Source organism: Ambystoma mexicanum, chromosome 6q, assembly GCF_040938575.1.
Source record: "Ambystoma mexicanum isolate Mex_15411 chromosome 6q, UKY_AmexF1_1, whole genome shotgun sequence".
Lineage (NCBI taxonomy): Eukaryota > Metazoa > Chordata > Amphibia > Caudata > Ambystomatidae > Ambystoma > Ambystoma mexicanum.
In genome coordinates, this window is record NC_090937.1 from 1,179,537,558 (window position 1) to 1,179,563,223 (window position 25,666).

Here is a 25,666-nt window from a genome sequence, read left to right on the forward strand (position 1 = left end):
CAAGATGGTAACCCTTTGTCAGATCCTTCAGGCTAGGCACTCCAGGTTCAGGATTGGATGGTATCATTGGACCTTCAGGATGCTTACTTTCATGTGCCAATCCATGCTCGCCATTGGCAACTCTCACTATCAGTTTCGGGTTCTGCCAATTGGGCTGACCTCCGCCCGAGGGTTTTCACCAAGTTAATGGTGGTTGTGGCAGGGAGTCTAAGGAGGGGGGGAGGGGTTTCACATCTACCCCTACCTAGACGATGGGCTGATCAGGGCCAGTTCCCCAGAACAGGATAGGCCCTGGAAGATCTCTGCTCCACCTTTCACTCCCTCCACAGACTGGGATTCTCCCTCAGAAGTCCCACATGATACCATCACAGACTCCAACTCTACAGATGGTGCAAAATTCCAAAATGGCTAACATCTTCCGGGCTATGATTTGAGGTTGCTCGTCCTCATGGCATCCTGCATTGTTCTGGTGCCAGAGGCTCGCCTGAGAATGAGATCTCTCAAATGGGCTCTCAGGACCCAGTGGTCACAGTTCTCGGGAAGGATGTCATATCTCCTACAAATCCCAAACAGTCTCACTGGACCTTCAGTGAGGGGCATGTTGGGAAAACATCTTGAAAGGAGAACCCTTTTGGCAACTGTGGCCGGAGATAACAGTAGTGACGGACGGCTCACTCACGGGGTGGGGAGCCCATACCAACGATTTGACCATCAGCGGTCGTTGGTCTCCATCGGAGTCCAAACTGCATATCAACCTTTTAGAGTTGAGGGCAATTAGACTAGCGCTAAAGGCCTTCCTGCCGCCTGTACGGGGGAAGAATGTCCCGATAATGACTGAAAACACAGTGGCCATGTAGTACCTCAACAAAAGAGGTGTAGGGTCACTACCACTGTGCAAAGAGGCAATGCAGCTCTGGTTCTGGGCAATACAAGAAGGAATCTGCAGTTCATCTAGCCGAAGAGAACACAACAACGGCGGACGCTCTGAGCAGGCAGAGCAGTCTCATGTGGGAACTAGGTCAGGAAGTCCTTCAAGAGATCTTCACCCTTTGGGGAACCCCTCAAGTGGATCTGTTTGCGACCTATGTCAACAGGAAGCGCAAACTATACTGCTCCAGGGAATTTCCCCCAAGAGGAGCTCTAGGATACGCGTTCGTAGTGGACTGGGAATATCCACTTCTCTACGCGTTTCCTCATGTCCCAGTCATTCCTCACGGGTGACGTCGGATAGAGTGGAACACAGGTGACACCCATGGAGACGGAGTAAACAACCCCACCCAAATCCCACCCAACACCCTCACTCGCCCCTTAGTTGCTACTAGGTACCACAGTGTTGTGAAATTGTCGGGATATTGGCAATCACCACACTAGCCGAGTTGGGGACATTGGCAGGTGCACTGGCCGTCTCAGTGGGAAGGGAAGACAGGTGGGGCTGTGAGGGTGGCTGGTGGAGGAGGGGGCCAGATGTGAAAAGGGACCTTGAATGCCGGACGGGCCCAGATCAGGATAGAGGCGCAGGGGTGCTCCCAAACCCCATCTGGGGAGATTACAGAAGCCCAGCGCCTCAATTCAGGATAGAGATGCCAACTAACCAATTGCACTAACAATTTCCCCCTCTGCATACATCTCTCAAACTCCAAATCAAACACAACCATAAACCTACAGCACAACAAACCGCATAAACTTCACTACATTGCAACAATGAAACAAAAAACACATAGACTCGCACAACAGTACACGATGACTACCGGCCGCAAACACCCCAGGCCCAGCCAACGGACCCACCGGGCTGAGGCCGCCAACAGCACATCACTGCTTTCTCGCACTTTTCCAGCTTCCTCCCACTAGCTCGCCCTCCCTTCCTCTTTCAGAGCTGCCAGTGCGCCAGGGGACCACTCTGGTGGTGATAGTGCGCGGTACAAATGTCCTTTAACAGTAACTATAAGGCAATCTACATTAGCCCACAGAATGACATACAGAATGGTGCTAGGCAGGGTTGAAAAGATCACTTTGCTCTATAAACCACCACAAGTACTAAGATGGCAGATAGCTGGAGGGCCAAAATTCAAGCATTACATTAATTCCTCAGCTTTAGACTTTTTGTAAAATTGTACACAGGCATGCACACAAAACAACACACACACTGTAAGGGTGTTGAAGAAGGAAGCTGACACAAAAGGTGACAAGATTTTGGTAGTAGACTTATTTTATATAAGAAAAGGTCCTCGCTAATCCTAACTTCTAAGAGGGGTACCCCCTCGCTCAAAACTAATACTAAAAGGTCCTGTCAGAATGTCTGTCAAAGTTATTTTCACTGTCCTGTGTCACAGCCTACTTCTATCCCTCACACTACAACTAAAAAGGTAAACTAACATAAAGTCCCTTCTTTTAGGAGAATGGTTCCATTCTCCTGCTTCTTTGATAGCGTTCATAAACAAAGTTCTATCACAACAAAAAATATCAGGGATAATTACTCCCTTCCCCAGGCTTGCGGGTTTCAGCTATCTTTACACAATGTCAAGTCCAGGAAAATGAATGCCTTCTCCTGGTATGGATCTGTAAAACTTCCATTAAAACCAAGGGGGAATGACTCCCTTCCCCTGGTCACTCTGTTCCAAACCAAGAGAATGCCTCCCTTCTCTTGGGATGACTTTGCAGAGTTAACAAGGCAAGGTAAATGACTCTGTTCCCCTTGTGTCTTTAATACCACATCTGGTTTGATACCTGGAGAATGACTCCCTTCACCTGGAATGGCTTGATACAGTTCAACATAAGGCCAGGGGGAATGACTCATTTCCATTTGGCGTCTATCAAAAATTCTGATTTGGTACCAGGAGAATGACTCCCTTCTCCGGGTATTGCTGGATACAGTTTTATTTCTCACTGCTTTCAGTTTTGATGCACATTCTGCCTCTCAGATCTATTGTTAGCAAAGTCCCCAGTCTTGTTGGGGTCCCAGACACTTCTATGGTGGTCAGTGGTTTTCTCTTTCCCACCTGTGATTAGGAAAACCTCCTCTGATGCTTTCAGTATGTGTTCTTGGGTCCCAGACCCTTCTCTGGTGGTCAGTGGTTTGTGAGGAGGAAGATTTCCTCTAATGGCATCACTATCTTTTCTTGGGTCCCAGGCCCTTCTCTGGTATGTGGTAGGGTTGTCAACCCTTCCCTGGTGGTCAGTGTGTTTCTGTCTGCCACGGAGACGAGGGGGATGGTGCTGGAGGGACGACGGACATTGGCTAGGCCCAACAACTGCTTCAGTCCTACAGGGCAGACTGAAAACTGCATGAGCATTTGACCTTCCCGTTCCCGATTCCCCTCTGTGTCTCCCGTACCTCCCCTTACCTCCTTGGGGTCCTAGGTACGTCACTGGTGCTTCCCGAGACCGGAATCAGCTTCGCTGGTTCTTGAGGCTTCTTTCCTTGTCAGGATCCTCAACATGGCATCTCCCTGCACAGCTCTGCTTTCTTCCTTCCCTCGGTCGTAAGCATGGGTCTGCACCGACAAACCTAACAGAGAATTCCCACAGCTGCTCACCGGCGTTCTTCACATTCCTCTATTGCTGGACCACCAGCAGGATTCGATTCTCCCACACTGAAGATTGCCTGGACCTGCGTCCTCTCATGGCTGCACTCGACTCTGTGGCCGGACTTGCCTTCTTTGATTGTTCTTTGTTGTTCTTTATACTTTCTATCCAGATCCTCCCATGCGGATTACAAGTGTCCATTAACTCTGTTTTTTTTATCAAAGATTTTATTGATTTTTACATTAAAACAGCATTACATACACCTCTCTACATTCTGGGTAGGGGACATGGGGAGGGAAAAAGAGGGGGGTGGGGAGGGGAGGGGGAGGAAGGAGGGATAACATGGAGGGAGCGAGGTGAACAAGAAAAACAATAACATCAACAACAACAACACAGCTTCAGGGACCATGGTGCGACTGTCTGTTGGAATCGACCTCGGAAGTCCTCATGTCACAGGGTGCGTTTAACAGAGTCAGTATTCCCCTCTGGTGGGCCTCTTACAGTCTCAGTGGCTACAGTACTTGCCCCTGAATCTCAATCATCCTCCTCCCATCTTTTCCAAATTCTTTCGTCTTTTTTCGGGCAACCCCTCGCTTTGTACACACGATGTTCCATTACTGCACATATGTCCACATCCGTAACCCATTGGTCGTAGCTGGGTGTGCGCTCTGACCCCCACAACTGAGTAATGTTTCGCCTGAGGACTGCCATTGCAGTGGACCATAACAGTTTCTCATAACGGGAGAGGTCCGATTCACCGGAGATCTCCAAAAGCAGTTGCTTCGGGCACCTCTGTATCTGTTTACCCAGAACTCTGGACAGCTTGTCGCAGCATTTCTGCCATAGCTGCTGGATGTTATCACAGTCCCACAGTATATGAAAAAATGTACCTTCCTCTCGCTTGCAGCGCAGACATCTTGCATCCGAGGCCCTGCCCCAACGGAAGAGGGCCACGCTTGGGTAATAGGTGCGGTGCAGTATCTTCAGCTGGACCAGTCGGAGCCTTGAAGAGATAGTTGTTTCTCGTGGGTACATCAGGGCCTCCACCCAGTCTTCTGGCAGAAGCTGGCCCACGTCACGTTCCCACTTTGCTTTCAGGCTGGATAGCTCCAGTGTCGCAAATGAGGTTATTACGTTGTACATTGTGGAGGTAACCTTCCGCTCCACTCGGTCTTGGACTATGTTGCGCTCTAGTGGAGAGCTTTCTGGCAGATCTTGTATGGATTGTCGCTGGGCCGTCCAGGCATGGACTAGTTGCATATGGTGGAATCTTTTTGTGTCTGGCAGGGAGAATTTCTCTTGCAACATTTCGAATGTTGCCAGGTTATCCTCATGCACGGCGTCTCTGACATTGGAGATTCCTCGTTGGGTCCATTCGGGCCATCTTGGCAGTTTCCGTATTTCGGGCAGGTTGCAGTTGTTCCACAACGGTTGGGTCAGAGTTATTTTCCCTCCCCAGCCCAAATATCGCGACGCTTCCTTCCAGATTCTCATTATGTGAGATATCATGTCTGGTTTCGGAGGTCTGTCCAGGTCTCTGTAGAGGTGCTCTATTGGTTTCGCCGTGGCGTTACAGTGGAAGCCCCTGATGTGTGGCAGGCTCCCGTCGCCGTGGAGCATATCATTCACCACTTCCATTTGGGCAGCCCAGTAGTAAGATTGCAGTCTGGGCAACCCGATCCCTCCCTCCCATACAGACCTCTGAAGAGTGGCAAGGGCAATTCTTGGGTGTCCTCCTTTCCATAGCAGTTTCCGGAGGATGCATTCAATTTTGCGAAAGTCCTGATGATGGATGTACAACGGCGCGTTTTGCAGGATGTATAGGAATTTGGGAAGGGCAATCATTTTGAACAGAGCTGCTCTACCCAGCAGCGTAAGTGGTAAGGAGATCCAATGGCGGGTGTCCTCTGCGAATCTCGTTATCAGGGGGGAGGGGTTCAGCACCGTGTATTCCGTGAGTTGCGTTGTGATATGTATTCCCAAGTATTTGAACTTCTCCTTCTCGATCTGGTAGGGGCCCGGAGCTAGGCCCGCTACTGGAGTGCCTCATATAGGAAAAAGGATGGACTTGGACCAGTTCACACGAAGTCCGCAAAATACCTCATATTGCCTCAGTAGTTGCACGACCTTGGGGCAGGAGGCTATCGGGTTCTTTAGGTAGATGAGAAGATAATCCGCATAAAGAGATATTCGGTCCTCCCAGGTCTCAGACCATCGGAAGCCCTTCCAGGTTCGAGTGTTTCGCAGTAGGATCGCCAGGGGTTCGATGGCGAAGATCATGGCCGATAGTGGACAGCCCTGCCTTGTGCCTCTTCCCAGCCTGAACAGTTCTGATCTCCAGCCATTGACCCTGGTCCTAGCAACCGGGAATTCATACAGCAGTCGCACCCAGCTCATGAAGGTTTCACCGAAGCCCATGCGGTGCATTATGGTCCAGACAGCTTCCCATCTCACCGAATCGAAGGCTTTTTCAAAGTCGATTGCTAACAGGGCTAGTGGGCCCTGTATGTTGTTGGCCCTTTCCAACGCTGAAAATAGCCTGCGGAGGTTCATGCGGGTTGATCTTTGTGGCATAAAGCCGCATTGGTCCGGGTGTATTAGGGCGGGGATTACCTTCTGTAGTCTATCCGCTAACAGTTTTGCGAGTATCTTAGTCTCCGAGTTAATGAGCGAGATGGGCCTGTATGAGCTGCATCTTTCTGGGGGCTAGTCCGGTTTGGGTATCACTACTATTGTTGCTTCTCGTAGGTCTGGGGGGAGAGTGCCCTTTTCTCGTGCGTGGAGGTACATTTTCAGCAACTGGGGGGCTATCACGTTAGCGCCTACCTTACGCCATATCTCCACCGGGAAGCCATTTGGGCCAGGGGTCTTACCAGACTGGAGACCATAGATGGCACCTAGGATCTCTTCCTCCGTGATCTCTCGCTCCAGTTGTTGCCGCTGGGCTTCATTTAGGGTAGGGATTTCAATGTGGTCCATGATCGTAGCGTCCATTGGAGTAATGGGTTCGCCGTATAACTCGGCATAGTATTCCGCAAAGCCTTGGGTTATTTCCTGGCCTGTTACTCCTGCATTTGATCCTTTTGGTTCCAGTCTTCGGACATGGTTGCGTCCCTGCTCCTTCCTTTCCAGCCATGCCAACATCTTGCCGGCCTTGTCGCCTGTGTCATAGATCCTTGCTCTCATTGCAGTGTGTGCTTGTCTAGCGTTATCCATCGCAATACTTTGCAATCTTTTTTGTGCTAATAGCAACTCCCGGTTGGAGGCTGGCGTATTTTCGTTTATGTGCCTCTCCTCTGCCTGTTTGGCTTGTGTCTCTGCTTCAAGGATCTTGTGCATATGCTGCCTCTTTTGGGCCGCCGTCCACGAGATCAGCTCGCCTCTTAGGACCGTTTTATAGGCTTCCCACAGCGTTTCAGGGTTCGCTTCCGCCTGTGTGTTTAGCTCGAAGTATGTATTAGTAATTTCCTGTAGTCTGTCGACCAGCTCAGGGTCACCCAGGTGATAGCTGTTCAGGCGCCAGCACGGTGGTGGGATTTTCCGGGATGTGGTGAGTACCATTTCAATCGGAGAATGGTCAGAAAAACCTCTAGGTAGCATGCTTATTTCCTGTGCCCTGTGTAGGTCGGTAGCGGGGGTGAAAAAATAATCCAATCTGGAGAGCGAGGCATGTGCCCCGGAGTGGAAGGAGTACGCTCTAGTGTCTGGGTGTAGTTCTCTCCACACATCGCAAAGGCCGAGTGCGTTGGTGAATGTGGCCAGTCTGGTGGGGACGTTCGGGTTTCTGTTGCGTATATGTGATCTATCCAGGGTTACGTTCATGACTTCATTAAAGTCACCGCCTAGTACCATGTAGTCAGATGTATCATTGGCGATTAGCGGGGTAATGTCGGTGAGTAGTGGCTCTAGTAGGGTTGGTGGTGCATAAATTGCTATTAGTGCCACGGATTGTCCCCACAGCTCACCCGTCGTATATATGTATCTGCCACCTGTATCATGGGTCACCGTGTGGAGGTGGAGGTTTTTTTGTACCAGGATCATGACGCCTCTTGCACTCATCGTGAAGCCGGAATGGAGTGCTAACTTATAGTTCGTACGTCTGAATAGGGTACATTCTGTGCCTGCGAGGTGTGTCTCGGATAGGAACACTATATCGGCCCTCCCGTCTATTCAGGAATTGGCGCACCAGGCGGCGCTTGATGGCATTGCCCAGGCCATTTACGTTCCAAGACATAAGTCTTAGTGTTCTGAGGGCATCCGCCTTACTGTTGTCCTCTGCCATATGAGCGTTTAATGATATTAACCCTCAGTGTCTCCGGCGGCGACATACGCCCATTGGAGCCCTGCCCATGGGACCCCGACATCCACTCCAGCCATATTCCCTTATGAGTTTGATTGGTCCCGCCTGAAGCTGTCCTTAACAAACCCCTAACCCCCCACCCTATACTCCTCCCAACTAGAAGCATCGGTCGCCCAAACAACAGCTCTATGGTGTCGACCGGACACTTAACATTTACCAAACTTACTTTCTGGTGAAAGTGACTTTCCCCTAGATGAAGCCCAAGGGGGCAGCTGCTGCTCCTCTAGAGGAGGTCCCCGTGGGAAACTGCCCGTGTGCAACACGTGGGATTTGTTTCCCTCCTTGAGGGAAGGGGGGGGGAATTTTCCCCTCAGCGTCAACTGAATGCCTTATATGCGTTTAGTTTGACTTTCAGTACGGGTGGTTACCCCCTTCTTAACAACCCAGGGGATAAAAGCCCTCCTCGCGAGGTATGCCCGGAGGGGGACAATTACGTGTAGTGTACGTGGGGTTCGATTCAGCCCCGGGGGGGGGGGGGCTCTCTTCGTGTTGCGGTTTTGGGGCGTACCGCGGCCGCATCAGGTATGTGTGTGTTGCCTGGTATTATGTATGCGTGTGTAAACAAAAGGTTCTGTTTCTCTACCCGGGTAGCCTCACGGGGCTTCAGGCGTCTGGCTACTATTGGGGCTGTGGTCAGCCCCCCATGTCCTCCGGTGGATCTTGTGCTGGTGGTCGGCGGGCCACTCGCTGTTGGTCTGGTGGAGACCTACGGTTCCTCCGTCCGCCGTCACGGGGGACGGACCAGTCTCCGTCTATGTTTTGTTCAGCCCATCGCCAGGCCTCCTTGGGGTCGTTAAAGTGGACCGTTGTCCCTTTATGATATATCTTGAGTTGCGCCGGGAAGAGCAGGCCATACTTCACTCCCATTGTTTGCAGCTGTTTCTTGAGATGATCAAAGGATTGTCTCGCCTTTTGGACGTCCCTGGTGTAGTCGGGAAAGAAGGCAACTTTGGAGCCGTTAAATGTGACAGTGCCTTTCGCACGCGCATACTGTAGTAGGGCATCACGGTTCCTGTAGTTCAGAAACTTTGCGATTATCGTGCGTGGAGGCGCACCGGGTTGAGGTCTGCCTGTGGGTACTCTGTGTGCCCTTTCTATGGAGAAGAACTTGGAAAAGGCGTCCGGCTCGTACAGGTCGGTCAACCATTGCTCCAAAAAGAGCTCCATGCAGGGACCTTCGGCTCTCTCGGGTATGCCGAGAATACGCACATTGTTGCGTCTGGATCTACTCTCTCCTTCTTCTGTCCTCCAGCACCTTCAGTTTAGATGTGACATTTTGGAGCTGTTGTTGCACGGTGTTCATTCTATCCTCAGTGTTAGATATACGATGTTCGGCTTCCCTGGTGCGGGCCGTCAGTTTTTGAAGGTCGTGCCTGAGGAGGGACACATCCATGCTGATCCCGTCCATTTTTTGTTCCATTGATGTGCGGGAATCTGCAATGGCGGTCATTACGTCCTTCAGGGAGATTATATGTTCTGATTCTGCATCTTCTGGGGATGTTCTGATTCTGCATCTTCTGGGGATGGCGCGTGTAAGTCGGGGGCCTGCAGTGGGGGAATGGTGTATTGATCCATTCTGCTTTGAGTGGGCTGCTTTCTGGATTTCTCTTTTCCCATGGTTCCCGTTGCACCTTGCGGCTGTGGTCTTTGCGTGGTGATCCTCTTGTGGTGGTTGGATATCGGTGTGTTTTGTCCACCCGTGTGTTTTGGGCTGTTGGCTCTGGGATTGCGTTTGGAGGCCTCTGCGGAATATGGTCCGGTCGTGACCCCCCCCCCCCCCCCCCCCCGAGTCTTATTCGGCAGCAGTGAGCCTTTCTACTTTGGGTCTGATTGCCTCACGGTTGGCCTGCAGCACTTAGTCCCTGGCCTCGGTCTTTTCTTCCTGCTGCCCTGGGGGTTGGAGCGGTGCGTGCGGGGCCCTCACCCTATGATGGGGCTCTTTCTGGGTCGAGTGGCCTTTATTTGGGTGGCGTGCTACCGCTTCATAGCCACTGCGTGTGGGACTGCAATCCTCCAGTTATGGGTGCGGTCTTCTCCTGCCTTGGGCCCCCTTGCCGCCCAGGCCAGCGTCAGTGTGGGTGATATGGCGGCCGGGTGGCTCCGCGGCCTCACGGCCTCCTCCGAGGACTGGCCTGCTTACTTCTGGGATGGGCCTATTTGGGTGGTCCAGTTTGCGTGTCCTCCTACCTCCAAAAGCGTATCCGCTGTTTGCGTGTGGTGCTCAGCCGCCGCAGGCCTCCTCTGGGTGGTGTCTTGTCAGCAGGCCCCGCTCAACGGACGGCGTGTGCGTCGCTCTCCTCCAGGCTCCTGTGAGACCAGGCTGTTGGCGGGCTCTAGTTCGCAGCGCCAAAGCCGCCCATCGCAGGTCCTCCGAGCCACGATTCGCAGGCCTCGTTCAGTCTCCCTGTCACCATCCGCCCCTCCCGCGACGCTGTTTGGGAGGGTACACGGCGCTCCTTTGCGGCGCCGAGGGCATCCCACCATGACAGGGGCTCGCAGGTGGGCCCACGTATCGGAGCGCTGCCGGAGCCTTCCCAGGGGGGCCGCGCTTCTCCTCCACCGACACCAGTGGGCGAGCCGGGCACCGCTTCAGTGGAGTTCCGCTTCCTGGCGTCAGTGTCTGCCGGCGGCCATCTTGAAGGCCGGTTGGTTTGGCGCTCGTGCAAAGTTCTTCGAGCTCTAACTCGGGGATTTGGTCGCGGTTTGAGCTGCTTTCTTCCCAGCTTGTGCACGGGGGTGTCCGGCACCCGACAGGAGTGTTCTGGGACCTAATTTAGTCAGAAATCAGGCGTTTTCTTCAGGATCGTCCATTAACTCTGTTGATGATTGGATCTTCCTGTCTCCACGGGGCCACCTTGTACCAGCAGGTGTCTGGTCAAAGGATCGAATCCAAAGGGTCGAATGGTCAAAGGATCGACACCAAAGGATCGAAAACCAAAGGATCAAATTTTTTTTTTAAATTATATATTTTTGGGGGGTTTTCGTTTTAGTGAAAAAAAGTGGTTTTACCACAAAAACAGGAGTTGGGGGGACCCCCCCAAAACCAAAAAAAGATTCAATCCTTTGGTTTTCGGTCCTTTGGTGTCGATCCTTTGACCATTGGACCCTTTGGTTGTCGATCCTTTGACCTACAACCGTACCAGCATACATACAGTAAATGATCTTTATGTCTCCTGTGTTCTTCCCAGGGCTGAAGTCGAGGGTACACGCGCGGAGACTGAGTTCACCCACTTTTTTCAGAGGGTGGACTCAGTCCCCCACAGCTAAAATGAGAAACATTGAATGTCCTCTTTGAATGTGTGCATTGAATCCTTGAGGACACATGTCAGTTCACTGGCATGGCCTTTGAAATGAAGAATGATCCAGCACCCTCAGCTGCGTGCTGCAAGTCTGTAACACCTTTGTCATGACCTATCTATGTGACCTCACTTTTTCCAGGTGGACCAATACCTGTAGCTCGGGGTGTTCTTCAGTCTATCATCCTTGAGCTCAAAATAACTGAGTTATTACGACTAGGGAAAATGCAACCTAAATGATGAAACTTGGGAGGAAGCAGGAAACTGTTTCCTAATCTCAAAATTGAGGCCTATAATGCCAGGAACATGCCCACAATCCAGAATCAAGGCTTAACTTTCCCAGTTATATCAATAATTGAGGTATTGGACATAGGTATTCGCCCCTTTCAAATACGACACTTGCACCTGTGTCTGCCCTCATGTGCCCAGCCCCATTATTGCTATCTCCACTATTTGCTGGTCATCTTCTCTCAAAAGATTTTAAAGAAATATATGTCTGCTGTAAATAGGAAAGGCAACATTGTGAACAAGTAAACTACAGGCTTTTCCAGAGTAGCAAGTATCCAGTTACCATAAGCTGAAGAAACTTCCATTAAAACCAAGGGGGAATGACTCCCTTCCCCTGGTCACTCTGTTCCAAACCAAGAGAATGCCTCCCTTCTCTTGGGATGACTTTGCAGAGTTAACAAGGCAAGGTAAATGACTCTGTTCCCCTTGTGTCTTTAATACCACATCTGGTTTGATACCTGGAGAATGACTCCCTTCACCTGGAATGGCTTGATACAGTTCAACATAAGGCCAGGGGGAATGACTCATTTCCATTTGGCGTCTATCAAAAATTCTGATTTGGTACCAGGAGAATGACTCCCTTCTCCGGGTATTGCTGGATACAGTTTTATTTCTCACTGCTTTCAGTTTTGATGCATATTTTGCCTCTAAGATCTATTGTTAGCAAAGCCCCCAGTCTTGTTGGGGTCCCAGACCCTTCTATGGTGGTCATTGGTTTTCTCTTTCCCACCTGTGATTAGGAAAACCTCCTCTGATGCTTCCAGTATGTGTTCTTGGGTCCCAGACCCTTCTCTGGTGGTCAGTGGTTTGTGAGGAGGAAGATTTCCTCTAATGGGATCACTATCTTTTCTTGGGTCCCAGGCCCTTCTCTGGTATGTGGTAGGGTTGTGAACAAGTAAACTACAGGCTTTTTCAGAGTAGCAAGTATCCAGTTAACATAAGCTGAAGATACTGCTGAGCAAGGTCTCCCTCCTGCAAGCACACGAGTGTGACAAGCCTATCAGTGAAGGATGATGCAACTGACATGGAAATGGTGGCTGTGCTGCTAAAGAAAAATGTTTACAGTGAAAAGCAATCAGTTACTTTCATCAGTAAGACATTGCTCCTATCAGAATGAAATGTATTTGATTTTCATTTTGATTTGATTTTTTACATTTATAGAGCGCACATAACGAACTTGATTGTATATTGGCGCAGATGATATAAATTAGGTAGATAGTGTAACGAAATTTAGAATCGCCAGACAAAGGGGATCATCTACCTAAAAAGGAAAGTTTTCAGTGCTTGGCGAAATTGTAAGAGAGAACTCATGGTCCTAAGCTGTAGCGGCAATGAATTCCACAGCCTAGGGCTGAAGACAGAAAATCTTCTGTCACCTCGAGATGCATAAGTAGAATGAGGAATGATCATGAGATGGCTATTACTAGAGCGTAGTTGTCTCGTAGGAGGATACGGTTGAATTAGCTCCCTTACGTACAAAGGGGCAATGCCATTTACACATTTAAAGACAATACAGGCTCTTAAATTTGATGCGGTCAGCAATTGAGAGCCAATGTAGCTCCCTGCGATATGGAGACACATGAATACATTTATGTAGTTTAAAAATCAATCTAACAGCCGCATTATGAGCTCTCTGGAGCCGCTGAAGCTGTTTAGAAGGAATACCTATCAGTTGACTAGTACAGTAGTCAAGATGGGCACTAGTTAGTGCCCCGACTACCCAAGCATGATTCTCTTTGGGGATGTAAGGGAGTGCCTGACGTAGTAGTCACAGAACAAAATAGACTGCTTTGGTCTTAGCTCCCACCTGTGTTTCTCTGCCAAGATCTTCTTGCCACATATATCCCAAATTTTTAATCTTTGATACAAATGTCAAGCTTTTTCCCAGCAATGTTGGAACAGGCAATTTCTTAGCGGTCGTCAGCAGATGCTTAGGACCGAACAATATAAATTCCGTTTTAGCAGCATTAAGCTGTAAATAGTTATTTTTCATCCAATTGCTCACTTCTACCAAACATTGCTCCAATTTGCTGGCGCATTAGTGTAGCAAGTTTGAGTATTCACTGTGTCAATGCTTTATAATCCCCTCACCTAATGTGGGTGAAAGGAAGCAATGCTAAACTGGTTGGCAGTAATTACACGTGTGTGGGGATAACCGGTATTTCCATTCCATTTAATCAGGTTTTCCATTCTCTATTTGGAGCAGTAAGTGTGAAAGTAGCTTGTATGGAAGAGTGCTAATTGTATTTGGTTTCCCATATGTTTCCCTGTATATGTTGTTTTTGTACCTTATGCTCTGTGACTTTGGCAAGGTGTGTGTGTGCTGTGATGATTCACAAGGTGTTGTCACTTCTGCACAGTGGGAGTCCTTTCCCATGAGGCTAGGGAGGTATGGCCGTTACCCATTAGTTCCCCTGCCATTCCCTAACCCTCCCCAATGTTCAGAGCCACTACATTGAAGGCAAACCAATGTATTAATGTAATCTAGAACATAACACCAGAGTAACTAGGATGAGGAAGAACCAGGGGTCAAGTCCTAAAAATTAAAGTGGGGGGACTCATCAACAAATGCAATGGGATGTGACGTTGCCAGAAATTAGCATATGAAGGTGAAATGTGCACATTTCATTAAATTGTCTTTGCATAACCACCCAAATTGTACAGGACGAATTGCATTTGCCTTTTCATAAAATCAACACACACAAAACCAAGAAAGGGTATTTTCTTCTAACAGTGTTTTTGAAAACGTTAAAAGGTGTGCATGTTTTAAACACCAAGAACCAATACAAATGTTTTCCCTGGGACTTGCAGTACCGAAATGGGACATTTCACCTTTAGTGGTTTGTTATTTTTCATCAGTTTACATAAGGCAGTGGTTACGTGTCCGGCCTACAAACCTGACGACTGTGGTTCGATCACTATGGTCAGCTTTAATGCATAAATTCAAAGAGGACATTCAATGTTTCTCATTTTAGCTGTGGGGGACTGAGTCCACCCTCTGAAAAAATGCAGGGAAGGATTTGGCTGCTGGTAAAGTGACATAATGACTCAAACGAAATAGGTGCAAAATTAAGTCCCTTCAGCGTTAACCTAAAATCACATTTAATTGCTGGCCCTTATCTGGAATGAGCACGAAAGGACTTTATTGAAATCTCTTGATAACTTTCAGGCCTCACATCCATATGACCTCCATGGCATTGTTTGCCTTCACTATCCAGGCCACCAGCAATGACTCTTTTTGAAGGAGAGTGGATGTGGCGCCCACATGGAACTTGTAAAGGGGTCAGGGAGAACGGGCCCTGAAAAGGCTATTGAACTCATTCCCTTTTCTGGGTTCCATGTGTTAATATCCCGGCACAAATATCGCCATACAAAAATACCGCCATATTTTTGCAGTGATATTAAAGCATGGAACATGCGGGGGGACACCTTCGCAACCCCTGTATTATTTTAAAAGGAGCAAGGGTCACCACCGCCACCCCCGCTCCCAAAATAACCTAACATTATCCCCACTTGAAATCTTGCCTATGGCCGTTCCGGACATATATACAGCGATAATTTTGGTGGGGATAATATTACCTGATACCTTTTCTGCACATTATACCGAAGCAGACCAATTAATGCCAGAGCATGAGGGAAGAGATAGCAATTACCCAAAATCTAGAATCTTAGAAACAGCTACATATAAAAATAAATCCTGATAGCCTCATGCATTGTATTTACCACAGTGTTCTGCTCAAATTTAATTTACTGACCCTTAACCAGCTCCAAAGGATCTTTCAACGGGTGCTTCAACATAAGGGTGAAGGTGCTGTATCTGGTAATGGATTGTCTGCCGCCCCGGGGAAAACAGACGCTGGGCAGGCCCACATGCCATTTGGCCACAGCTGTCCCTTAGGATACTTGACGGCAGATCATGTTTTTCAGGGGCTTGTAAAACGCATTCAAACCACTTATTTTCTGGTATGTGGTGTGACCTGGTGAACAGTCCCAAACATCAACCACATCAACCACATAGCTGGCATGCCCCTATACAGAAATAAGATGTCCTTTGTATAGAACCACTTTTGATAGAAACACATTGTAGGTTAAAATGCGAGGAAGGATCTGGCTGCTGGGAAATTGACATAATTACTCAAATGAAATAGGTGCCAAATTAAGTCACTTCAGTGGACCCAAAATGTTCAATGGTTATTGCATGACATGGAGTTCCCATAGTGCAAAAGGCAGACAGGGGCTTAGCATTTATATACCGATGTTATAGCAACAAATCCAATAGAGCAGCGCCTCAAAAAAAATCAATGATCTCTTTTGTAAAAACAAGTCACCAGAAATGTCAGTCCTGCTGAGTTTGGGTAGTAAAAGTGGCTTGGAGGCCCCCGATAAAAAGGACTGTGTGCCATACCACGTAGGGCAGCACTGCATGTCAAATGAATGACTATTCCTATTGCTGTCTGTGAGGGTCCGTGGTGGTGCTCTATTTAAGAGGTATTCACTTTTTTTAGAGCCCCTTATTTATTGATCATTGATGTTTCCCCGGGCTCTTTACAGTAGCCACTTTTCAGAGCTCTGTCGGGATTATACTCTGTACCTGATCTCAGAAGCTCAACCATGGTGGGCATAGTCTTCCTTGCCACCGAATATTCCTCTTGTGATTCTTTCACTTACCTTAACTCATCCATAGGATGGTCTCCAATAGTCTGTGTCTGACAGGAGATCACCCTCCTGCAGTGTACCTTGCTGTACCATTTACCCTCAGTCTGTGCAAGTGCTTGCTTAATAATATATCGGTCCTGTGTGAGGAATCTGATGGCGTCCTCTCTTCTTGCCCCAAAATATCCTCCTCCCAGGGGGCCAGGGAAAGGCCATTGCTTTTGGATCCTGACCCTGGGGGCGGATATGCGAGGGAGGATCCCCTGGGTGGAAGAGACTTTGGGAGTGGAGATGAGGCACCCTTAGACAAGACGCTGTATCCCCCATTTCCCTTTCATAGGGAGTTGAATATCCCTCAGGCCTTTTTAGGGTTTTATCAATCCTGTTCTTATTTTCCCAATGATTCGCATACACACAAACACCAGTGGGACAAAGAAGAGGACTAGGAGGAAGAGGATTGCTCAGTGGTCTAGTTGTGGAACCTTTGTGATTGGTTCCCGGCATGTCAACTCGCAGCAGCAGGAGTTTAAAGATGCTGCAGGTGAAAGGGAGAGGGGTTCCATGGTCTCAAGCAGTGGCTTGGGAACGGCGTGGCTGTTCAGTGCAACCAGCTGTAAGGATAGGCGTGGAAGCGTAGCCGGCGAGAGAAGTGTGAGAGCTGCAAAGCTGTGGTTGAGAAGGGAGGAGCAACGGAGGCTCCAAGAGCAGGAGACCCAGATGGCAAAAGGAACTGGAGAGGCCGGTGAGATGCTGGGCTGCCGAGCGGGAGAACCGCTATGCCCTACAGCCATCACGGAGGACGATGAAGCCGCCAGCAGTAACCAGTGAGCCTTTCTAGGGATTCAGTACACTGGGGTGCTCCATACTGTTTACTGCTTGCATAAACCAGCCTCAGAGGCATATGAACACTGGCAAAGTCCTGAACAGGATTATAATATAAAAAGGCAACAAAGATCCATATGAAACTGTGCCTCAGTGTGAGTAAACACGTGTTGGCACAAGCCATTTGAAACTGATTCCATGAAAGTAAACAAGTGTTGGCATTGTAAGGAAGGCATGGCATCAAAGCAAGACAGCCACAAGTTATCACAGTACAAGGGTGTTTATTAAACTGTAAAAATGGGTGAGATAAATGCCTGATCTAAACCTAAATCTAAGATGGGAGAAAGCTATGACCATCAAATAATAATAATACAGTCCTAGTGGAGTCTAGTCAAATACAAAGGGACTATACTAAAACAAAACTATTGCCAGGCCATACCTCTAAATACAAAATAGTGTGGTATAATGTTCATAAAGAATGAAAGAAGTGTTCTCAAAAGGGTGAGGATGTTGTAGCCAGGGTCTCCCTTCCCCACGTTGGAAGCACGGGACAAGGCGGGACTCTTGAGCACAGCACACTTTTGGGCTTCTCCGGCCTGAGTTTACAGTTCTTTTTCCAATATCAGGGCCTTCTGTGCTGAGGTCTCTTGCTTCAGAGGGCTTGATACATCACAAACAACAAACAAATGTTCCTTCTGTTTCTTCACGTCGGGCGATTACTCTTCACCCGAGGATCCCCGTCAGCCGGGCTCCGATCACTTTCACAACGTCAGCCTCCCTCAATTGGGCTCAGACCAACAACTCACTGTGAACATCCCTCAGTCGGGTTCACGTTTGTCACCACAATGCAGTTCACTTTGTTTTAACTCACCACATTTCAAAAGATTTTCGACTATACAAGGGGTTTTGACTTGACTGAATGACTACTTTGACTTCTCTCGCTGGCCTCCACTGGGGCCTCTTGTTCAACATATACTCCTTGTTTAGGAGCGGGGTATTCGTTAGAGTCTTTCGAATGAGCGCCCACGGGGCGCCCTATTATCTTCTGTCCTTTACATAAATGTTGCGCTTGCAACCTTGAGCTTAACATAGTCCGGTCTACTATCAGTTTTTTCTGCCTCACCGGCTGTGCTGAACTCATTGGCTTTTCTTCCGCTGGAGTCAAGGGCGGTACCACGGTGGCAAGCTCTTTTACCCGCCCTGGCTATCAGTGCGGAGGGCCCCGTGTACCAATGACATCTGCCACACCAATCTCCATCTGCAATTCCCAGTCTTACTATTCCTTTATAGAAGGCTTCGCTGGTCTGGGTTGAAAAGGGCAAGGGTAATTCCCTCCTTGTCGTCCTTTCGGTTTCCTCTGCCTTTCTCCTTCGTTTGAACTGCCATCCCGGAATAGCTGCTTCCATGTGCTTTAGGCCTTGCTCAAAGTGTGCTCTCAGGCTCCGCCTTTTATCCCTGTGGGGAAGGGACAGGGCAGTCAGGTGTGAGTAGTTATCGCAATTACCTGACTCTGCCTGACCCTTTTGTTAGGACATGTTAGGTAAAAAGCTCTGGTGTTAGTCTGTTATCTTTCACAGTGTTAGGGAAGTTTTCGTGTAGGAAAAGGGGGAGGAGGTTAGAGCTTTTGAATATCCTACAGGGTAGGATGGGGAAAAGGTGTTATAAGGAAGGGGGTACCGCGTCTCACCCGTCGGTGTCCCATTTCCACTTCCTGAAGATTCCCCCCCCCCCCATCTATTGATCCTCCCACACTGGTCCACCCCAAGGAACTGGATCCAATAGCGATGGCCGTGTCCTGGCCACCTGGATGACAGATCCCCGGGGACTAGCGGGTGAGACACCTTCAGCTTTCTCACACCATGAGCCATTTGAAACTGTGATTTGAGAATCTAACAAGCATTGGAAAGAGCCATTGGAAACTTTGATTTCAGAAACTAACACGCATTGGCAAGAGCAATAAGAATCTATGAACTGCAATATTTGAATAGTGGCAAGACAAACATTGTAAAGCAGCATACGAATGTGAAATGAGAAATTGCCTTCACCTAGCCGGAAAATAAACCAGTCACCAATGTATCAGTAAAAGAGTGGTATTGTGCATACAAGGAACGGATGAGAAGAAGCAAGAAAGGTGTGTCAATTGCGCGACCTGTAATGTCTGGACCGTGTGGTCCGACAACTGCGCCTAGACCGAGAACACCCAACTATTGAAAAGCCATGCAAATTACCTTTTGAGAATTGTGTTGAGTTTTGTGTGTACTGACATTAAGGAACTTTTGCTGTGAAACTGGTGAAGAGTAACCAAACCAGAGGAGCAGGGACGTATCCCTGGAAAATGTGTTTAGGAAGTTGCAAGACTTGAAGCTTGGGGAAGGGAACCCCTGGGAATTGTGAACTGTCTTAAAGCTCGGGGAAGGGAACCCCTTGGCAAGCCTAGAGCTAGAATAAGCTATGAACAGTTATGTGAACACTTATTTAGTTTGGCGTTGACATCCCTACACTTTATGTACAAGTAGATGTGAGGTCAAGTATAGGTTTTGAACACAGACAGACATTTACTTTGGACTTCCTAACATAGTCTATCATTAATCAGTTAGGTAGGGAAATCCCACCTTAGCGTATGGCAAGATAGGCCTTTTTCCAACCATTGTTACGTTGAATAATCCATTCGATCCGGGGTTGCTCTGCATAGTCTTGCTTCCAAGACAAACGCGTTGCTCCTGAGGTATCCTCCCAGCCATTATGTTCTTAGGTTTTCTACACTCCTTGTACCCATAGCCGTTACTACCCAGTGGTAGAAGTATACCAAAACATTTTGTGGAACTGGAACTGTGATCCCGGCAAAGGGGATGGTAGGCGGAAGCATAGTGCAACATGTGATAAGGTGCTGCGGCTGGGGCATTGCAATAGTCCAAGTGACCAGTTAAGGCTCCTATTACAACTTTACACTTGCACATCGACCTTAATTGGCAAATAAATTCTCTATATAGAATGGTGAATATGGTCGCAAAAAGTAAAGGAATGTTAAACAGAAGAAATAAAAGTAGTGACACACTGCTCCCGACCATTCCCGCTCACTTTGATCACTGGTACTACCAAAGTTAGGCAGAGACCCACTTCAGGATCTTGCAAGTAGGTCCAGTTAGCTTTGTGTGCATGGACAGTATTTTTGTAGTGTTTGTGGCATTAGATAAACCATTTCTCACCTTCTTGTTGGCTATTAGACCCTCACTTATTCTCTCTCAGTGTGTTTGACTATCTCCCTGGGTTCCGGAAGTAAGCAACATCTCTGTACAGAGATCTACTTTCCGAGTCAACCTCATGGAATGCATTCAAAAACACTGCACACTAGCTCATAATAGCATGGCTTGAGCAACTGCTAAAAGGAAGAATACCTCCACCACATCCTATATGTGATCTATTGTACAACACAGGTAGCTCAGTGAGTTAAGCGCATGTCCCAAACATCAGTGTTCTGCCAATTTGGTAAATTCATGTTTGTATCCACAAAGCTGCCAAAACTTTCATTTCTGGCTTTAGTGGACACTGTTAAATGTATTGTGTAACCTTTATAGTCATGTGCACAAAAAAAGGGGACCTGGTCAAGTACCTTCCACTTTCGGGATAATCACAGACTACAGGCACCTCACCTTTTGGGAGTACTGCAAGAGTCACTATTCCCGCTCCGCTTGCCAATTAACAACTGTAATGCACGGACGGCTCAGATGGTTTCAATAAATATACATCCTTTTTTGTTATTATTTACAAATACCAAAAAATACCAATGTTTACATTCAGATAAAAAACGTTTTTAAAAAAACTTGTTTCTTTAAAAACACAATCACTGGAATTGTGCAGGGGTTAGTGAGTAACATTAAATACTTGTGATCAGTAGATACTCCTGAACCTACTATAGACCATTGTAAAAGTTTAGATCCAAGCTGCAACGATTTTCTTCAACCGTCACGCAATGGATGCCCAATTCTCAACTACATGCAATGACAGTTTGATCGAAGCAGTAACATAGGCACCCATTCTCACTTATTCTGCTGCTGCTAGGTAAATCTTAAACCTCTGGTTAACTCATAACCAAAACATACAATGGGAACACATTTTTTTATACGTCGACACATATGCCTTTCGGCCCATTTAAAAAAGGGGTCGGACCTGACAAAACTCTACCCCTTCACTGTCAGTTGGGCCTTCATCAGGGCGAATAAATATTTTAAACCCCATTCTTCAAGTTCCGTTCTTCCACTTCAGCGATGTATACTGAAATGGTGTTGTTCTGCAAAGACTTTACTTGGAACTTCAAAGTAGAACCATATTAGGACCTGTGTTCAGATCAACCGCTACACTGCAATATTCTCTTTTCACAGTCATTATGCTCTTATAATTTTTAGCTTCTTTCTCTTGCAAAACGCACAATGCATTTTATGGTTCCAATCATGTAGTGCAGTCCTCTGTGCAATTTTCAACGCCCGTTACATGGAGGGTTTTTGGACAAATGCTTAATTGCGGTTTTCCTCTGGCTAACGGTTCATCCGCTGTCCGAGACAAAGTGACTGGCTCAGTAACTACCCCAGTAACTGTTAACCAGAAGTGAACCGCAATTAAGCATTTGTCCAAAAAAACTGCTTGTAACGGGCGTTGGCTGGGTCCCCATTTTTTGTTCATGTGACTAAAAAGGTTACACAATACATTTAACAGTGTCCACTACAATCAGAAATGAAAGCGTTGGTTCTTCATGGATACACAAATATGAAATGACCAAATATGCTTCTCAATTTGGGATTCAGAAAACTGCACATTAGAAGATTGTAAGGCTGATTACATAAAATGAAAACTGCATGCCACTAACCTTATTGAGCTTGTCTGGAGTGGCAGCCACATGGAGTTCAAATAGCAATTCTGTCAACATGCTAATAAACTCTTCATCCTTTACTTCTGGAATTAAAAGCAACACCAGTTTCAATGGCAGAGTTTTGGCTAAAATGGTCAAGACCAAACAAAACGATTCTGTGTTTCAATGTAGTAACAATCAGAACTATAATTCATGAGATTTATAATGAAGATGTGAACATGTGAAGGCAAAGATAAGATAAACTTTACTTACCAGTAATAGTCTTTTCACAACTTGTATCTGCTTTCCAATCGAATGTTATGCATATTCCATCAACTAGTGGTCGGTCTGGAGTACACCGTTTTTAGTAAAGTGAAAAGTTAGGAGTCGGGCTAACGTCTATGTATTAGTTGTATGTGCTATCCACAATGCTCCTTTGACGATGCCCTTCACAGAGTGTTTATTTTTTGCGTATGTTTTACTATTTATTTGCGCCTTTCACACAGTCCGGCGGAAGTTGTTTCAGGAACATGCAACACTAAAACCAATACAAGCTGCAAAATGATTACTGGATAGTAACATTTATCTTTTGCAGCTTATCCAACCGTTTTAGATTCATATGATATGCATAGATTAGTGCGCATATGCCTCTTTAGTGGAGGGTGTGTGGTAGATAACGAGTTAAATAAATGTCTTCATACTGATTGTCCCACCTGTGAATCGTGGTGCTTGGTAGTCGTGCTGTAATTATTTTCAGAGTGGGGGAGTTGGCCAGTGATGTCATGTCACCAAAATAAAAATGGCAGGAGCAATCCCAATGCTACTGAGCCAGCAGGAGCAGCAAGCACACCAACTCCTTTCTTAGGAACTGCGTGTGGGATGGGGAAATCACTTTAGTAGATTTTTGGAAACATGTGGTGCACGGGTGTAATGGAAGCACAATTCACCAATTACATAAGAAATATGTGGTATGCTGAGGGCTGCATTTTATTTGAGAGCAGCTTCACCAGCGAAAGGGATTCTTAATTGCTCATTCAGGCTTTGGTAAAATGGCTGCCTTAAAGTACCAAAGTGCCCCAGTGACTGATTGGTCAGGCTTTTTCTGCCAATTCTGATCTAGGCATGGTGGAGACATTAGTTAATAGCTGCATGAATACAGTGAATTCAAGGTGGTCTCCATTACAGACAGCACTTGGAACCCCCTGCCACTTCCTCCTCTATGTAAGTGGATAGATTTCAAACTTGAAACACAGATTTGGAGAGATAATTCGCATCAAATGCTTTATTCAGAGCTTTTCTCCTGATAATACCCGAGGTATTATCCTCTTCATATTAAAAAAAATCTATGAATATTTTATTGACTGACAGAATTTATTTTATTCAACGAGGTCAAAGTAATGAAATTGAACAGAACAGAGAGGTATGGGTTGCTCTTTGTACGCCCATGATCAGTAGTAAATGCGACCAATCATGTTTGTGACACATGTACAATGACTAGTGCAGGGAACTGTATGGAAATGTAACCCATGTCTTTCCATTAAGTGCTGCTGGTCAATGACTCATCTCTTTATCATGGAATTGGAATGTCTGCAAAGGGCAGATGTTGTCATGTGATACTCAGAGAAAAAGCAATCTGGAGTGTTTATCCAGCATAGGGTGAGAATCATATATGCCATTCTCCGCACAAGCACATGATACCAAGAGATAGCAACTGCGCTGTGCTATAATAGCAGGCATATTTCTTAAAGGTCTGTACAGCTGACCAGTATCAGCCAAACAAAGGGTAGAAGAGAGGCAGTCTGGTGTTCACCATTCCTTTCAGAAGGTCTAGAAAGAGTTCAAATGTCATATTGGACTTCATGCTGTGAACCAAAATGGTGTCTGTGATGTACTTTTAAACGTAAAGAGGCTCTTCCGAGAAAGGCAAGAACATTAAATTGTCTATTACTAGTATAGCAGCTATGCTGGGAAGTGCTTCTTCCTTGCCTTTTAGAGAGTAACAGTCATATTGAAAAGTAGAGTAGTGTCTTATACAACGTATAGCGCCCTGCTGCAAAACGCAGAAAGGCAAGAACATTAAATTGTCTATTACTAGTATAGCAGCTATGCTGGGAAGTGCTTCTTCCTTCCCTTTTAGAGAGTAACAGTCATATTGAAAGGTAGAGTAGTGTCTTATACAACGTATAACGCTCTGCTGCAAAACGCTGCCCTATCCTAGAGGAATGGCAGAAGCACTTCCATTCGGTGTAGTACAGTGGAATGGCGGAATTGGGGCACCTGGGCATTCTTAGTGATTCCACCCAAAAAGCGCACCTAACAACGCAAGTGTTCGAGTCAATATGATGGTAAAAAACATTTTATACCGATCAATCCAACTGTCTCAAGTACCCATTGCAGGGTGGAAGCAAATACGGAAATTGATGCATTCCATTCTGGAATTGGGGAGGAAAGTGATGTCCTGTAGTATGTGCAGACAGCATGGGCTGCACAGCCCTAATGTCCTATGAAGAGCATGGCAGCCATGGTGATAAGTGCTGGTACTGCCTGACTAAAGGTATAGCCGTTCTAATGAAATATACATTGCAATCACTTTTGAAAGTACCATAGTCCTGCTGAAAAGTATCCTAACGTCCCATTAACACTACAGCAGCCCTGCTGAGAAGAGTGGGCTCTGCAGTATTAGTAACCCGGCGAGAGCGAAGCAGAATGCAACAAGCATTCTGATTGGCTCTCGCCAGGTCCCTAAACCGGCCGGGAATCCAACACACCAGGATTGGCACATGAGCCTACAGGTTAAACCTAGATCTCGAGTAGTGTTAGTAACATGTAACACTTGCATTACTTGTGATTATTTCTACCCCTGCTCTACTGGCGAATGGACGGTGTGTCCTTGTACACATTACGAGATGTATAAATGGGTTGCCGCATTTGCAAGCCGGGGAGTGCTGGAATACTGTCAGTCATTTGGAATGGGGGAGGTGTAGACAAAGGGGAAAGGGAGAGAGGGAGAGAGAGAGAGAAAAAGATAGAGCGAGATAAAGAGAGCGAGAGAGAGAGAGAGAAAGATAGAGCGAGATAAAGAGAGAGAGAGAGAGAGAGAGAGAGAAAAAATGAAAATCCTGTTGGCACAGTTTCTGAAATGTTTCCGCTTCCTCTTTGCAGTGGTGGTAGCTCCTCACAGTGCCTACCGAAATTAGAATTCCTGCCAACGAGGGATGAAGGTCTTTTAGAAGCAGGCACATTTCATCCTGCTCGCTCTGCTGAGACTACCAACACCAACTGCTTGTACTCTGTCTCGCACACAATCGCCAATGTGCAATAGAAACCAGTTTGATGCCTTCGCTCACAGTGCAGCTGGCCATTCTGACCAATGTAACTGGCAAACGGGATTAAAACATGCATCACCTGCCACGGTATCTCGTAAAAAGGGGTGCATAAGGGCCACTTGTGTTGGTCCCTGTGCCCATGTGTTCTCCCAGGTCAACCCAGATTACAAAACCTAGGAAAAAACGTGCAGGTGAAAGGCCTTCATTACTGGTGATGAGAACTAGAGAAAGGGGGATCAAAAATGAAAATAGTGTAAAGACTATTATGATGAAACATTCGCTGTGCTGGAATTGGAGTGAGATAAACATGTCAGAGCTCTAAATCTACTAGTCTCCTAAGTGACCTAGTAGAAGACATGGAATATTTGGAATTTAAGCCATAGCCAAATAACAGCAGTCAGCCCTCCTCAGTGAGAAGCGGATACATGTCACATTCGTGTAAACTGCATCCAGTTCCTCCACTGAGGCCGGCTTCCACCTGGACACCTGACTCGGTGCAAACAAATCCAAGAGCTTACAGGCAAATCGGAGGCCAATGACAGCTGCAGTGGTACCG

General features: G+C 47.1%; 1 protein-coding gene across 1 annotated transcript in view; it reads right to left on the bottom strand.

The window, feature by feature from the left end:
- The window catches only part of FAM114A1 (family with sequence similarity 114 member A1), a 399,688-nt gene that overhangs the window by 153,916 nt on the left and 220,106 nt on the right, over positions 1 to 25,666 (bottom strand). Inside the window, exon 9 of the mRNA XM_069631803.1 lies at positions 21,803 to 21,888. Coding sequence (XP_069487904.1) covers positions 21,803 to 21,888 — 86 coding nt within the window. The remainder of the gene's footprint in view (positions 1 to 21,802; positions 21,889 to 25,666) is intronic.